Below are 14244 nucleotides of genomic sequence, written 5' to 3' on the forward strand. Positions count from 1 at the left end.
AAGAAAGCAGCCTTTCCTCGAACCCTCTGACAGCCGCAATCCTCTGGACTGTCAGGGTTTTCCAAGGAGCTCACCTGTTCCAGCAGGCGATGACTGAAAACCCAGCCTGAAAGATTTTATTCAATCAAGCTCATGAAAAAAATAGTTTTTTGAACAAGACTTCATATCTTATTTTGATTATTAAGCACAAAGAAGTAACCGATACTCCAAAGTTTAAAAAAAAAATCACCAAATCCAAGGAAAAAAACCCCAAAGTTTCAGGGGTGACTATTATCTTAGATGTATCCCCAGCTTCCAAGAGGGAAGGGCTCAAAGCCAGGCTCTCTCTGGTGAGATGGGGGCTTCGAACGTCGGGAAGCACAGTGAGCTCTGGGTGAGACCACGCCGTGTTAGTGGCCTAAAGAGTCCGTCTGTCCCGGTGGTGGCGGCACGCACACCGGGAGCTCTGTGCCCGGGGCCCCTCTTCACTGCGAGCTGGGAGGGAGGGCCGGCTTACCTGGGTACAGGGTGCCTGGAAGACCCATGCTTTGCAAGTAGTTGTGGCAACGCTCCTTATGTTCCTCTAAAGAGCTGCGCTGTTTATAGCTTCGGCCACAATATCCACATTTGTGAGGTTTACCAACTGCGGAAAACACAATTGAGTTCGAGACCCCAATTAAGTGCTGGCCTTACGGGTAATGGGAATGCATGCAATACAATTATTATCAAAAAGGCAAAAAAAAAGAAAAAAAAAAAGGACCCCTCTACTCTTGAGAGCTAAAAGCCTTATGGACTCAATCAAACTTGCTAAACTTAACAATGTTAATGCCCCAGAGTTTCTTTGATTGAACCAAGAGCTCCTGTGAGTCTTGCTTCATCTTGATTTGCCCATTGTCCTAGCGACCCAATTCTCTTGGACTTCAATCACTTCTTTAACTGGAGGAAATGGGCCACGGCAGTGGGGTCGGGGAGATGGAGCCATGAGGACAGCATCTTCACTGTGGGCCAGATCCAAATGCAGCCAAAGTGGATTAAATTCCAGGTTGCTCAGCTGGGTAACTTGAGGTCTCTAAGAAACCATAGTGGATAAGTATACACTAATGAAAGAGCATTCATTTCCAAAATGTATTTCCTTGTGCTAGTTTAGAGAAAGCTCTGCATCTCCCCCAAAACTTGCGGATGGTGTAGTTTCGAGATCAGCCCTGTCCAACAGAACTTCCTATGAAGATGGAAGTGTTCACCATCTGCACTGTCCAGTGCGACAGCCACTGTGTTGTTCAATATGGTGGCCATCAGCCCCACATGATTACTGAGCATTCAAAATAGGGCTAGAGTCACCACAGAATGGAGTTTTTTTTTTCAAAGATTTTTATCCACTTATTTGACAGACAGAAATCACAAGTAGGCAGAGAGAGAGATTGGAGGAAGCAGGCTCCCTGCCGAGCAGAGAGCCCGATGCGGGGCTCGATCCCAGGACCCTGGGATCATGACCTGAGCCGAAGGCAGAGGCTTTAACCCACTGAACCATCCAGGTGCCCCCAGAATGAAGTTTTGATTTTGTTTAAGTTCAGTCGATTAAACTTAACAATTTAAGTACCATATGCACCTAGTGGCTACCATATTAAGCATTGCAGTTCTACACAATGGGTTTGGTTCTTCCCGAACTTTATTATTAAGGGGTATTTTAGGGAAAGAACACTAATGCAAATTCATATCATGCTTAAGCTTAAAGACTTTAATACACAGCACCTTCAGAGATGAAAAAAGGTAAAGGATCCTTATTTATATGAGGAATATAAATTTCCATCCTCAGACCAGAATCTCCTCTGACTTTCTTCTTAAGTTGTTAGATTTCACAAATTTGAATGTATTGTATAAAAATCCATACCATCCAAATAAGAATGTTTGGTAAAATGGTTTAACCAAAGCTTATACTACTTCAGTCTCTTCCCCAGATGAATAGAAGCAATGGTTTAAGAAGACTAAGACAAAAAACACAATCTGACTTCTGGAACATTGAACAGAGGAGGAAGGGGGTGGGTCTTGATCTGTGGGAAACATTGTATCACTAAGATCAGGGAAGTAACACCGAAATATATGTTGCCTAAAATGGCACACTTTGTGGAATACTAGCTTTAGAAATTAGTAGAATATAGACAACCCCTCAATGTCCTTTCCTAGAAAAGCTACCACTTAAGCAAATTCATGTATATATGACCCAGTGTCTGAACATCCATTTTTTCTAAATATATGATTACTTTTAACTCTGGAACATAAGAAATGTGTTCATGGTAAGAAACTAAACTGAAGTACACCTTGCAGCAGAACCCAATATTCTGAAGCAAAGAATGTCTCTAGCTCAGCTCTCAACTCTCAAAGAAAGCAGTGGGGAATGTCTTCCCTACCTTGCCAGATACTTGAGTCCTCCTCTTATCAGTATGGGACACATTTTATACCTACATTATCACCATTAATGTGTTGGTCTTTGGTACCTCAGGCTACCACCAGTGGCCAGAGAAAGTTATGAGGTTGATCATGGTTTTAGTGGAATGGAGAAGTGGCCTATGTGGCTCTTCTCTAAGAGTTGTGTGTCAACGGCTCTCTTAGATGCCATTATCACCAGCAGCCCTGGGTCAATGGTACAGTGTTAGCTGCTCGCTCAGCACTGCATCCATAGCAGAGATAAGCTGCCCAAGTCCACCACACTTGTATGAAATTACTCAAGTCACTGGCCATGCTTAGAGCAGGACACCACCAACACGCCTTGAAGGAAATAAGCAGGCATGGAGCCAGAGTAACTGAAAATACTGTTATTAGATGTTCCAGACTTCACAGAGGGTAGGAGAGCAGAGAGAGACATCCCTTCGAGTTTCAAGGGCTGATATGCAGGAGAGATTTCTGTTGCAAATCAGAGTCACTGGGGATGACAGTGATATGGTTGGTGTCACCTAGGGATGGTCTTTGTGTTTTCCACCTCCATGGTGCTGTGTTTCCTACCAACCCTGATGCAGTCCTGTTGTCAACTGTGCTGATGTCCAACTTGACCTGCATGAATGATATGCGTGAAGTTCCTTTGTCCTAGATCACCTGTCGGGCTCTGCCCACTGCTAGTATAATGGTTACATCTGAAGACTTGCATTTAGTTCACTTCTAGGGGGCAACATGCATGGTCCTCATTACTGACACACTGTAAACCGTGAGAGATGCCCACTGTCGTCCTCCCACTTTGGGGGAGCCAGCGGTTTGAACTGTCCCCTGTGGCCAAGCCTGCCCCAGTCCTCGGCACGGACCCCTGGGGGCGAAGGGGTGGCATTTGGGAACCTCCTCCATGGTGACTACTAAGGAGATCAGCATGGGAAGGAGATGGTGTGGCTGGACCACGACAGGGAGCCAGCACACCCAGGGTGCCTGCGACCACCCCCCTAGCCTCCCTGTGAGCTTCTGCTGGCACGGCTCCAGGAGAAAGACGTGTGCCTGCAACACTGGCTAAAATGCGTACCACGCCCCCTTCTGGGGTCGCTCAGAGAATTACACATTCCCATGGAACTTCTCTGAAGGTAAACCTCAGAAACTCACCTTCCAGTGTGGACTCAAGCCCCTCGTCTGTTGGAAGTCTCTCTGGAAGCCTCCCACCTCCTTGCCCCCTCCGGAGACTGACGGGCCCCTCCCTGTGCTCCCACTAGCCTCTCAGACACTTGTGTCGACACACGGGCAACACGCACTTCACTACTTCCCACCAGGCCCCTCCACAGAGAGAAGGGCCCTGGGGCGCTCCGTAATTGCTCAGTAACAAAGGAAGAGGCACAGGAAGAGGCCACTAGAACCTTGTCACGAACTACAGGAGACAGCCTGATTCTAGGCAGGCTTTCCCAGGGATGCAGCATCCCTGCCCCCGGGGGACAGCAAGGCTCTGGGGGTGTTGGCAGGGAGCTTCCTCCCCAGCAGCACCGCGCTCCAGAGAAGTCGCGGACCAGCCGGTGGTCCAGATGATGAGCTCTGGGCGTGCAGGGGTTAAGTGTCCTGGCTGGACGGAGGGCTCGTCTCTGTTCCTCTGTCCTGCTAGACCACAGGGCCCCTTGATAGAATAGAGGATTCCTCAGGAGGCAGAAGACAGATCCCAAAGGTGGATGTGCGCTTTGCAGGCTGGGAGAATTGGGGAACCGTCCAACGTCTGTGGTAATCACGATCCAGACTCTGGATTACACGACATGCGTTTGCTAAAATTCTGGTAAGAGCCAGAGTGGCCTGTCTGCCGAGGCCTGCCTGGCTTCTGGTATGAGTTAGGGTCAGGCCCAGACAGGGAGGCCTGCCTGGGGGTGGGGGGGGTGGGGACAGCCTGGTCCCCAGTCAGGACGCGTGGCCGCAGACCCTACTCACCTTCTCTCTTAGCTTTGAAAAGAAACTACGCCAGTGACAGTGACCGCTAGCGGAGTCCTCTGCGTAAAGCAGAAACAGGTGTGGCCTGGCCAGTATCATCAAGAAGTGTCCCTGGGAACTTCCTGGGCCTTAGCCGAACGCTGGGTGAAAGGAGAGCTGGCAGGGTCCCAGAAGAGCCCCGCTGACTGAGCACCCCGGGAAGAGGAGGTCTTTCTGGAGAGTGTCTGCAAAGCAGGACTGTGTGTGTGTGTGTGAGAGAGAGAGAGAGAGAGATCCCACCCGCGCCCTCCGCCCCGTGGGGGAGTCCAAACTTGGGGCACAGGGGCACTGCTGCCACAGTCCCTGGGGGGTATGCGGGCCCAGTGGAGGGACAGTGCGTGGGCCCAGGCCCAGCCCACAGTGGGGGTGGGAGAGGGGTTCCCGCGCATGCGCACACACGCAAGCCCGGCCTGGACGCCTGGCACCTGTGCCGGAGGACCTACCGGAGTGCGTCCTCAGGTGGCCCGTGAGGGCGTCCCGCCGGCGGCACGCGTAGTTGCAGAGGTGGCACTTGAAGGGCTTCTCCCCGGAGTGCAGCTTGATGTGTCGAAGCAGGTTGCCCTTCTGCGTGAACGAGGCCCCGCACTGGTTGCACTGGAAAGGCCGTTCCCCTGGGAGGGCGAGAGGGACGGGTGAGAGCAGAGCTCGGCGCGGGGACGCGAGGAGCACCCGGCGAGGAACTTGTTTCCCACGGGGCCGGTGACTTCCACCGGCTGCAGGTTTGATAGAACACGAGGCTTTCAGACTAAACCTGCCAGCTCCTTAACGCTTCACTGGTTGGGTCAATTTGATCTGAAAATCTAATTTTTTTTCCCTAAATCAGAATGGCACATCACAATGCAAATTCAAACTCATTTAAATAAAGTGACTGCAACATTTTGTGATGAAGAGCCACTCTTCCTGATCAGCAGTTTTGGAATAAACCAATATCCAATTTTGCGTGTTGTGGCATTTGGTGGGGTTTTTAATGTGGCTTTTTTCAAAGGGTCTTTAAAATATGCCACTGAAGCAGCAAAATAAAAAGGAAACTCATTAAAAATGCATTTCAGGATCACAAGTTCATTTCAGCGTTACATTCTTATATTTAAATGAAAGGCACTTCATTATAACAGTTATAATAACTTCTTTTCATTTACATTTTTCCTGTATTTTGCCTTTCAATTTCTTCTCCATTACCTGTCTGTCCCTACGCAGGCAAATCAGGAAGGAGACAGACAGAGTGTGAGGCTCAGAGAGAGAGAGAGAGAGAGAAGGAGAAAGATTGAATAAAATGAGAAGTTAAGGAACTGTGAAGGATACTCCACATGGTCCAAAGAGAAGTCCCAGGGCCCCCCATGGCAGGCCGTCCGAGCCAGAGGCGCTCGGAGACTTCTGGCTTTTTCCTTCTCCCAAATCCTAAAACCGCTAAGCTATCACTGGCCTATCTCTGCAGAAGATCAGGGGGTAATTTCAGTACGAGTCGTCTACGAGATGCAATTCCTCTGTGATTGGGAATTCTTTTAGGGGAGCCCCGACTGTGTGGGGCAGCGCCTGTCCCCATGGGTTCGGGATCCGACAAAGGGACGTGCAGGCATCTGTGAGAAAGAAACACGCCACTGGGCAGTCCTGGGTCTTGGACTCCAAAGCGATGACCATTTTCCTTAGCTGAAAGGATGACACGCTGGTCAGGTTTAAGTAAACACTAAAGCCCTTTTGAAAACAACTGCCTTTTTTTCCCCTTCCTTTTTTCTTTTTCTTTTTTTTTTTAAGAAGAGCTCTCTGTGCCCACAATATCTGGTGTTGAGATAGCATGAAAACAAAAATAAAAACAAAAACAAAAACCAACCCAAAACACACACACTTCCTGGTAACGGGTTTTTCTTAGGAAAAAAGAATGTGTGGAAATATATACTTAACAATGTTCTCAATTGCTTAATGTGGTTTTGGTGCACAAGGAGGCACTTACCAAAAGCAACTAGCAGAAGCCCGTCTGGGTCTATTCAAACCTACACCGGCCTCAGTGGAAAAGTTCAGATTGGCCTTGGGATGTCATGACTATGATCGCTTGTATTTTTCAGTGGGCCGGACAAAGCTGCTATGGTAATGATGGAAACTAGCAATGATATTGAATTATAGGCCCGTTGGAGGGATCCCTATACCCACTGGGACGTATTGGGCATTTTCCCCAGTCAGCATCTGAGGTGGACTTGGCTGGGCAAAAAGTCAGGCAGGTGGGAGGTGACAGTGATCCTGATTAGCTTTGGCTAAAATCTCAAAGAGTTGGTGGCTGAGTGGCCCCCAGGAGCCTCCACTAGGGAGAGATCATTACCTATTAGAAACAATTCTAGAGCTTCCATCACACACACACGGGCTTGAAGGTGCATAGTTTAACTCCAAGTAGATGCACAGGAGAAGAGAAATCACTGGTCGTCAGGGGCCAGGTGAGACCAGCAGGGTGCAATGGATCCTGGCAGTGTGGACCTCTGGCTGAATGTTCCGGAAAGGCCATCAGTCGGGAGAGCTCACACCACCCAAAATGCATACAGGGAGGGCAGAGGCCATACGTAGGAAACAGGTGTGTGTGGCGAGACCCAAAGCTAGCTAGCTGTGTGATGGAGCCCTTCCAGGCTGACGAGGCACTGGAGATCCGAAGGGCTGGAGGCAGAGGGGGGAACCCAAGTTGGACCCTGCCGGGGAGCACTTGTCTGTGTAGGAGCTGCAGCCGTGGACCCAGGAGGGACAGCACAGTGTAGCCATGCTCCCCGCCCGCGAGAGAGGGTGAGGAGGAAAGCAAGGCGGCCGTTTGCTTTGAGAGTGAAATCTGTCTTCTAATTTGAGTCAACAGTTCTCGTGTATCTTGCTGCGCCTGGCGTCTTAATCCTGCTGGCAAGCCTTCCTGGAAATCTATTTGTTTCTGATTGCCTGTGCTGGCATGAATATGTAACATGGGACATGGAGACTCCCGAAGACGGCGTTCTCCGAAGTGACAACCCAGGGCCCAGCTCAAGGTAGTTTCTGTCTGGAGGTGTTGTTAGCAGGACAGGGGGCATGGCCCTGCTGTGGGGGACAGAACACAGCCCCCACTACCTTTGCTCCCCTGGAGCTGAGACTCCAGCATCAACTGCTTCCCTCCTCAGGTCCCTAGCTTGCTTCTTGCAGCTAAGTGACAGTGAGCTCCCCAAGGCTGGATTTCTTTTCCTTGGTGGGATGAAGGCTTTATCATCCTCATTACCTCAACATTAAGTTTTTCTCTCAGGGTCTACAGGTGCCCATGCCAGGGACCCTCTGTAAGAAGGTCTGAGCCCCTTGGATGTCTCCATCATAAAACTGTAGGGGGGATATCAGAAGAAGGTAGATTACAGAATATATACCTGAGCTGGCAGAATGAACTTGAGCCCATGCCAGCCACACCTCGGAGCTGACTGCTCTCTGATGCTGGTGATGGTGGGAACAGGGGAAAGCCTGAGACTGTCCAGAGTCACCATAATTCAGACACGTTTCTTGATCTTGATCATTTACAATACCATCATTAAGGACGACACTGCTGCATATTTGCGTGGTGGGGTTTCCCCTGCACTGTGTGGCTCTTTCATACCACTCTCCCCTGTGATTTTCACATCAACCCCGAGGTTTGGTGGGGAAGGCAGTGCTATTACACTTGAGTTTAAAAAAAAAAAAAATGAAACTGAGCAGCAAAACTTGGGAGGGAAGTAGTGGGATCCTCACACAGGTCAGCGGGTGGAGCCCAGCGCACCTTCCCCAGTCGGGCTCTGGGCAGAGGGAAGAGGGGAGCCTGCCCCTGGAAGCCGTCGGGTACCAGGGAGGGAAGCCCTGGCATGATTTATATGGCCTTCGAGCATGAGAGGAAAGTGCTCTAGAAACATCAGAAACTCGGAGAATTCGGGGTGGGGATGGACAGGTAGCAAAGCATGCCTTTTCTAACATGCTCCGCTTCCGATCTCAGAGAGATGGAACAGAAACCTCCCTGGCGTCATCTACTTATGCAACCTCGCTTGGATCCGCCTGCCGCCGTCCGCGTTTATGCCAGTGGGGACACGTCATGAAGACCATCCCTGAGTTCACTGTTTCAGGGTTTGTTGGCTTGTTTTCATAAAAGCCAGACCAGGAACTGTAACATTGACCGTCTGCCTGTTCCTATTTCTGGAATGTACTTGTCCTACAAGGGAAGGAATCCGTTCCGTGCTTGGCACTAAGCTGCTGTTTGTGGGGACAAGGGGGCAGCACGCCGCTGGGGCTACTCTGCATATCTGCACTTGGCAGGTTTATTCATTAAATGCAATTATTCTTTTTATCAGGGCAGGCAGTCATTATGTTTTGGCGATTTAGTATGCCAGGATTTGATTCATTTATCAAATATTTATTTAAGCGAATTTTCACAGTACAGTTGGGCTTTACATGAATTAGCAAGGAAAGTCATTCATTTGTGAGGTCTCTTCCTCCATCAGGAATGTATGAACACGGGTCCCGGTGTATTCTGTTCGGTGTCTATCACAAAGTAACTTACCTTCGCTTTAATTTCCAAGTCATTACAAAAGGGGAGGGCCTGACTACTCCCACGCAAGCTTAACTCAGGCCTCCCTATGAAGGGTCTGTTTCACGGGATAATTGGAAGCTGAAGGGACACATTAGGAAAAGCAAAGTTTGCTTAATTTTAGAAGTTACGTTTTTACTGAAAACGCACGTTTTCCGAAAGTCAACGGGTTTTAGGATTCTCCAGATGTCTTACAAGTGGAGGACATTGTTTTGGAGACTGTCGCGATTCAGATGGGAAAGTCACAGCTCCACCAAGGCCTGTGGGTCCTGACAAGACAGCTGTTCAAAGATTTTTTCCTGCATTCCTGCTTAATTTCTGATAGTCATGGATTTATCTAGCCCTGGGGAAGACACTCACAAGGCTGTGATTTTCAAGCCTTCTTCCTACTTCCTTAAGTTATCTTTAAAATCTGCTGTGCCCCCAGAGTAAGGATTTCAGCCTTTTTTTTTTTAATCCCCTTGCAGACAGTGGTGGCAGCAGCGGACGTCGTGGTGACCCACCAAAGGCAGCCCCTAGGCAGCCAAGACTCCGGGTTTGTCTGTTTTATGTTTACACTTTCAGTGACCCCTAGAGGTGGTGACTTAATTGCGTTTTGCACACCTTCAGGGGAAAAGAGTGAAGTTCTCTTCAATGCGGGGGACACCTCCTGCACACAGCTAAAGGTAGCACGTGGCCCCATTCATGTCTTGAAGACTGTCTGAGGCCATTCGAGGTGACTCCACAGTCCTAGTGGGAAGGGATGGGACCGATTGTCTGCCATGGCCAAGCACAAGAAGGGGCAGAACTATCTCACCCCCCACCCCCCCATGAGCTTGGGCACAGCCGTGGGATGCTACACTGTCCTCGTCCCTTCCTGTTTGGACACAGGAAACCTCCTTCTCTGAGGCTTCCAGACCCTCCGACAGAGGCTCGGATGGAAGATTCTGTCCCCGTGGGAGGTGGACACTCAGCAGCAATCAGTCTTGTCCTCAGGCTCACCTGTTGGCAGGGACACCCCCGGGAAACTGAGCTGGACTTGGGGACGTGTGGGACTTTTCCACGGCTCACTCATGTTTCTAAAAACCGAGCTCTGGGAGCCTGGATTTCAAAAAGGCCCATTTCACTGCCAGTTTCTCGGGGGAAACCTGGAGGAGCGCCTGTGAGCGGCTCCCCCTCTTTTTGTTTGGTTTCGTCTTGTTGTTGTTTTTGGGGGGGAGGGGGAGGTTACAGGGTTACAGGGGCACTAACCGCACAGCTGCCGCTCGTTAGTGGGAGGCGAGATCCCGGACCCTTGACAGCCCTGGGGAGGCTGTGAACGTTCCCCATCCCATGGCTTTAAGTGTAGGTTTGAACAGGTGCGTGTTTAAAGTCCCCCTCGCTGCTGCTCCTTAAGAACAAGGCTCCCCGTGCTACGACTTGGAACCGGTGCTGAGAGACAGGACATCGCTCTCTTTCTGCTACCCCCGAGGACCTTTCCAGGCCACCAAAGGAGGAACTGCGCCAGGCCTTACCAGTGTGGCTTCGCTTGTGGACCATGAGCACATTGGGGCCGATGCAAATTATCCCACAGACATCACACTTTAGTTTGCCGTTAGGAAGTCGAATGCCTCCAGCTCCCGACAAAGCTCTGCTGCCTTGGCCACCGTGGGAGCCATTCATTTTCTCTCCCGCGGCATCAAGCACGCGTAAGTCCTCCGCACATTCTTCCCCATTCAGCTCACAGGCACGCCCATTCTCTTCATCACTCTGAGCCTCTACTTTAACATTACCGGCTGAAAGACACAACACAGGGGCCACTCAGTGTCATCGCAAGAAAACAGAACAACACAGCAGCAAAAAGACAGCACATCGAAGCGGAGAAGGTTCTCAGCGGCTTGTCAACCGGGACGGTGGCCCCGAGCTGGGCTCTCGGGCAGGTGGGTACCGACAGCGCGAGGTGCCCCTGCCTGGGGCCACCTCCCTCCTAACTGAAAAGCTTCTCCTCCTCGTCAGGCGACACTTCCCTGTTTCATGGGTTAATACACTCTGGGACAAACTCAGCAAGAGCTCACGGTCCCGTTTCTGGCCACGGACTCCCGAAGGGCTTCCGCAGGAATTCTGATGGTTTGTTTCTTTGGTACACAAAACTCCTATCTCCTTTTTTAGCCCCCATGATAACGGAGCGTGCCCCGGAGTGGAGCCACGACTTCCTACGGGATTTCGCGCTGCTGAAGGGTGGATGGCCGCTTCTGTGGAGGTGACAGATCTCGTTAGCGTCTCAAGCGGCCAGCCCCATGCGTGAGGGCCAAGGGCTGGCATTATCCTTAAATTATCCAGCTGGCTCTGCATTCCTGATTCCATTAAAGTCACGTCGAGGGCAGGGACGGGTGCTGTTTGCAGAGCTTTGTTGGTGAGGAAAATCAGAGACATTTCACGCGCATCCTTCTGATGCACAGCCTGGTGATGAACTGATGAGTCCCACCCCATAGCCGAAGGAGAGACGACAATGACCCTGAGTGCTAGCACTTCTCACATGGCCTCCATAGATGAAGGACAACAGGGAGGTAAATTTTGCCGAGTACAAGACACAGTGACCGAGACAGTAATTGTGACTACGAGATCTCTGATCGACATTTGGAATGTGTGGGTCTCCAGGCTTGGTCCGTGGACCAGCAGCATCAGCATCAACCAAGAACTTGTCAGAGGAGCAAATTCTCCGGGCAGCCCCAGACGCGCTGAGCAGAAGCTCTAGGGGTGGGCCCAGCACCCTGTGTTGTCACAAGCCCCCCTCCCGGGGATTCCGACGTGGGGGCATGTCTGAGACCACGGTTTTAAATAATCAACCTAGTTAGTAACCCTCCTTTACGCAATGCTTCAATCATAACTCAAGAATCCAGACTCTGAAGCTGACATTCGTGCCTGGGGATGTCCGCTCCGCTCGCTCAGAGCACTGAGATCCCGGGGGCAAGTCACACACCTTCCCTGGTTTTGGTTTTCACACCTGTCAAGGCCGGAGGGAGCAGCTGTGGCCGACCAGGGGCACTGTGGGGACGCAGTGAAAGGTCGATGAGGAGTCAGCTTAGGACGGGCACTAGGTGGTCCATGTGGGGAGGGGGCCGCCACCCCAGTGACATCTGAAACACGAAGTCTGTGCCAGACACACGGCCCTGTCCTTGCCCTGGGGCACTTAGCTCTCACGGGGACCCGCCGAGGGGGGTCACGCTGTCATCTTGCATCCCGGTGGAAGCTTGGGCACAGAGAGGTTGAGCCACACGAGGTCACGCAGCAAGGGCAGACGTGGGAGGCCGCGTGGGCAGCCTGGCCCTGGCGCCCACATTCCTAGCTGCTGGACGGCCAAGATTTTCCTTTCGCTCTCCAGGGAGACAAATAAATAAGTAAATGGGACGGCAAGTTGGCACACGGGCCAGAGCCCAGCACGGAGTGTCTCCCCTCATCAGATCCCAGTGTTACATCCAGAAAAAGGGAGTCCCCACCTGTACTTTCCTAGTAGGTCCCGAAGATCGGACCCCCTGGAGCGCCCCAGAGGGGCCTGATTTCTCCCGGCTGCCAGAGAAAGGGACCAGGTCCCACTGACACGGGGAGTACAGGACACGAGGCAGGCCAGGCGGTGGGAGTGACATCAGGCTTTCTGACCTCGAGCTCTCTGGAGTCCGTATTCCCAGGTACGCGCTCTGTCCCTCTCCAGGGCAAGCTCCTTCTCCAGCATGGGGCTCTGCACTAGAACGCTCTGGAAACAGGACCGTCCAGTTGCAAAGGCTTCTGAATGCCTTCAGCTGGGATTATTTGTAATCCTCTGGTTGGTGGCTTGTTTCTTTTATCAAACGAGACCGGGGGATGGGAGGGCAGGCGGGGCCGGTTATCGTGGGTGTGAGAGGTTCTTCAGCCAGTGGCGCCGAGACACGGGTATAGGTCCGCGCACCTGTGGCTGGAGAGGTGTGGGGACATGGAGAGAAACAACCTTGCCTGAAACCACCACAGGGGTAAGGCAGGTGGGTAGGGCTGCGACCCTGCCGTGTGCTGTGTGGCTGTGCGCTGTGGTGACAGTGTGGGCCCTGCCTGGTGATGGGCAGGAGGGTGGGAAAGCAGCGAGGCGACTTTAAGGGTGACGGGAGCCACAGCAGGCCACCTGCAGGGGGACACACTGCATCAGGAAGAAAAGAGGCGAGGGTGGCCTGGAGGGGCACAGCACGGTGTCCCCTTATGTCTGACAGAAGCCCTCAAACCTGATTCCCATCATAGCCCAACTTTCTCATTGCGATGATGCCAGGGGATAGTCGAGAACTGGTCACAGAATGAAAACAGGAGGTTCCAAAGGCACGAGAGCCTAGGAGAAGGGACCCGCGACTCTGCAGGACCCAGGGGCGGTCTGAGGTCAGTCTGCTCAGCGCCCAGAGGAGGCAAAGCTCACAGGCTGGAATTCAGGGAGCCGTGACGCGGCGGGTCTCTGAAGGAGAGAGCGCAGAGAACACCCCAGGTCACGGCGGGGGGATTGGGGGGCCACAACTGGCGGGAGCGTGATGGGGCCCCTGGAAGCAGCCTCCACCCACGGCTCCAGGTCGGAGCCGGGACCAGACCCCGAGAGACTGAGGGCTGGGAGCTTGCTCGCACTTTGGGGACAGATTCCAGGCTGCATTAGGGCAGGAGAGGTCTGTAGGGACCGAGGGGAAAAGGATGACAGGGAGGGGCCCGGGATCCCAGGGGGCAACACCGTCCCATGGGCACGCCAGAGTCAAGCACAGGCGACAGCTCTCTCAATATGGGCAAAAAGCATTCTCAGCTTACTTTTTTTTTTTTTTAAGATTTATTTATTTGAGAGAGAGTGGGGTGAGGGGCAGAGGGAGAGGGAGAATCCCCAGCATTCCTCTCTCTGCGGACGAATGCAGTGGGGTGCTGGCTGCACGGAAGATGCCATCCGAGGAGGGTGTCCATGAAAATGGGGCATCCCCCCTGCTGAGAGGAGAACACAGGCAACAAGGTTTCAGGACACAAACCTATCGTAATAAGTCACGAACGCTGGTCTCAAAATTGTGATCTAGTGGACACAAATGTCCAGTCCTCTTAAATTAAAAAACACACCTTAAAAAAAAAAAACACAAACTCAGGACAGGGGAGGTGTTGGCCCTGCTTATCTACGTGTGAACAAGGTCTGGGGTGTCATGGCTCAATTAGTGATGTGCCTGCAAAAAAGAGAAGCAGAAGATGCAGAAGATTCAGTCTTAGGATCCTTAGGAGGGGATCTGAGCCGCTGGCCCCGGGGCCCGGCCCTGTGTATGCCTCCTTTAAAAGGATGAGCCCAGCCTGAAAGGTTCAGAAGGAAGGAAGTCAGTGGGGGCTGA

General features: G+C 51.8%; 1 protein-coding gene across 3 annotated transcripts in view; it reads right to left on the reverse strand.

The window, feature by feature from the left end:
• IKZF1 (IKAROS family zinc finger 1) overlaps nucleotides 1–14244 on the reverse strand; it is a 93615-nt gene that overhangs the window by 18002 nt on the left and 61369 nt on the right. For all 3 annotated transcript variants that reach the window (XM_044245700.1, XM_044245699.1, XM_044245698.1), the window contains exons 4-6: nucleotides 10420–10680; nucleotides 4839–5006; nucleotides 497–622 (exon numbers count right to left, since the gene is read on the reverse strand). In XM_044245700.1, the coding sequence (XP_044101635.1) occupies nucleotides 497–622; nucleotides 4839–5006; nucleotides 10420–10680 (555 nt within the window). The remainder of the gene's footprint in view (nucleotides 1–496; nucleotides 623–4838; nucleotides 5007–10419; nucleotides 10681–14244) is intronic.

Source organism: Neovison vison, chromosome 4 (assembly GCF_020171115.1).
Source record: "Neovison vison isolate M4711 chromosome 4, ASM_NN_V1, whole genome shotgun sequence".
Classification (NCBI taxonomy): Eukaryota; Metazoa; Chordata; class Mammalia; order Carnivora; family Mustelidae; genus Neogale; species Neogale vison.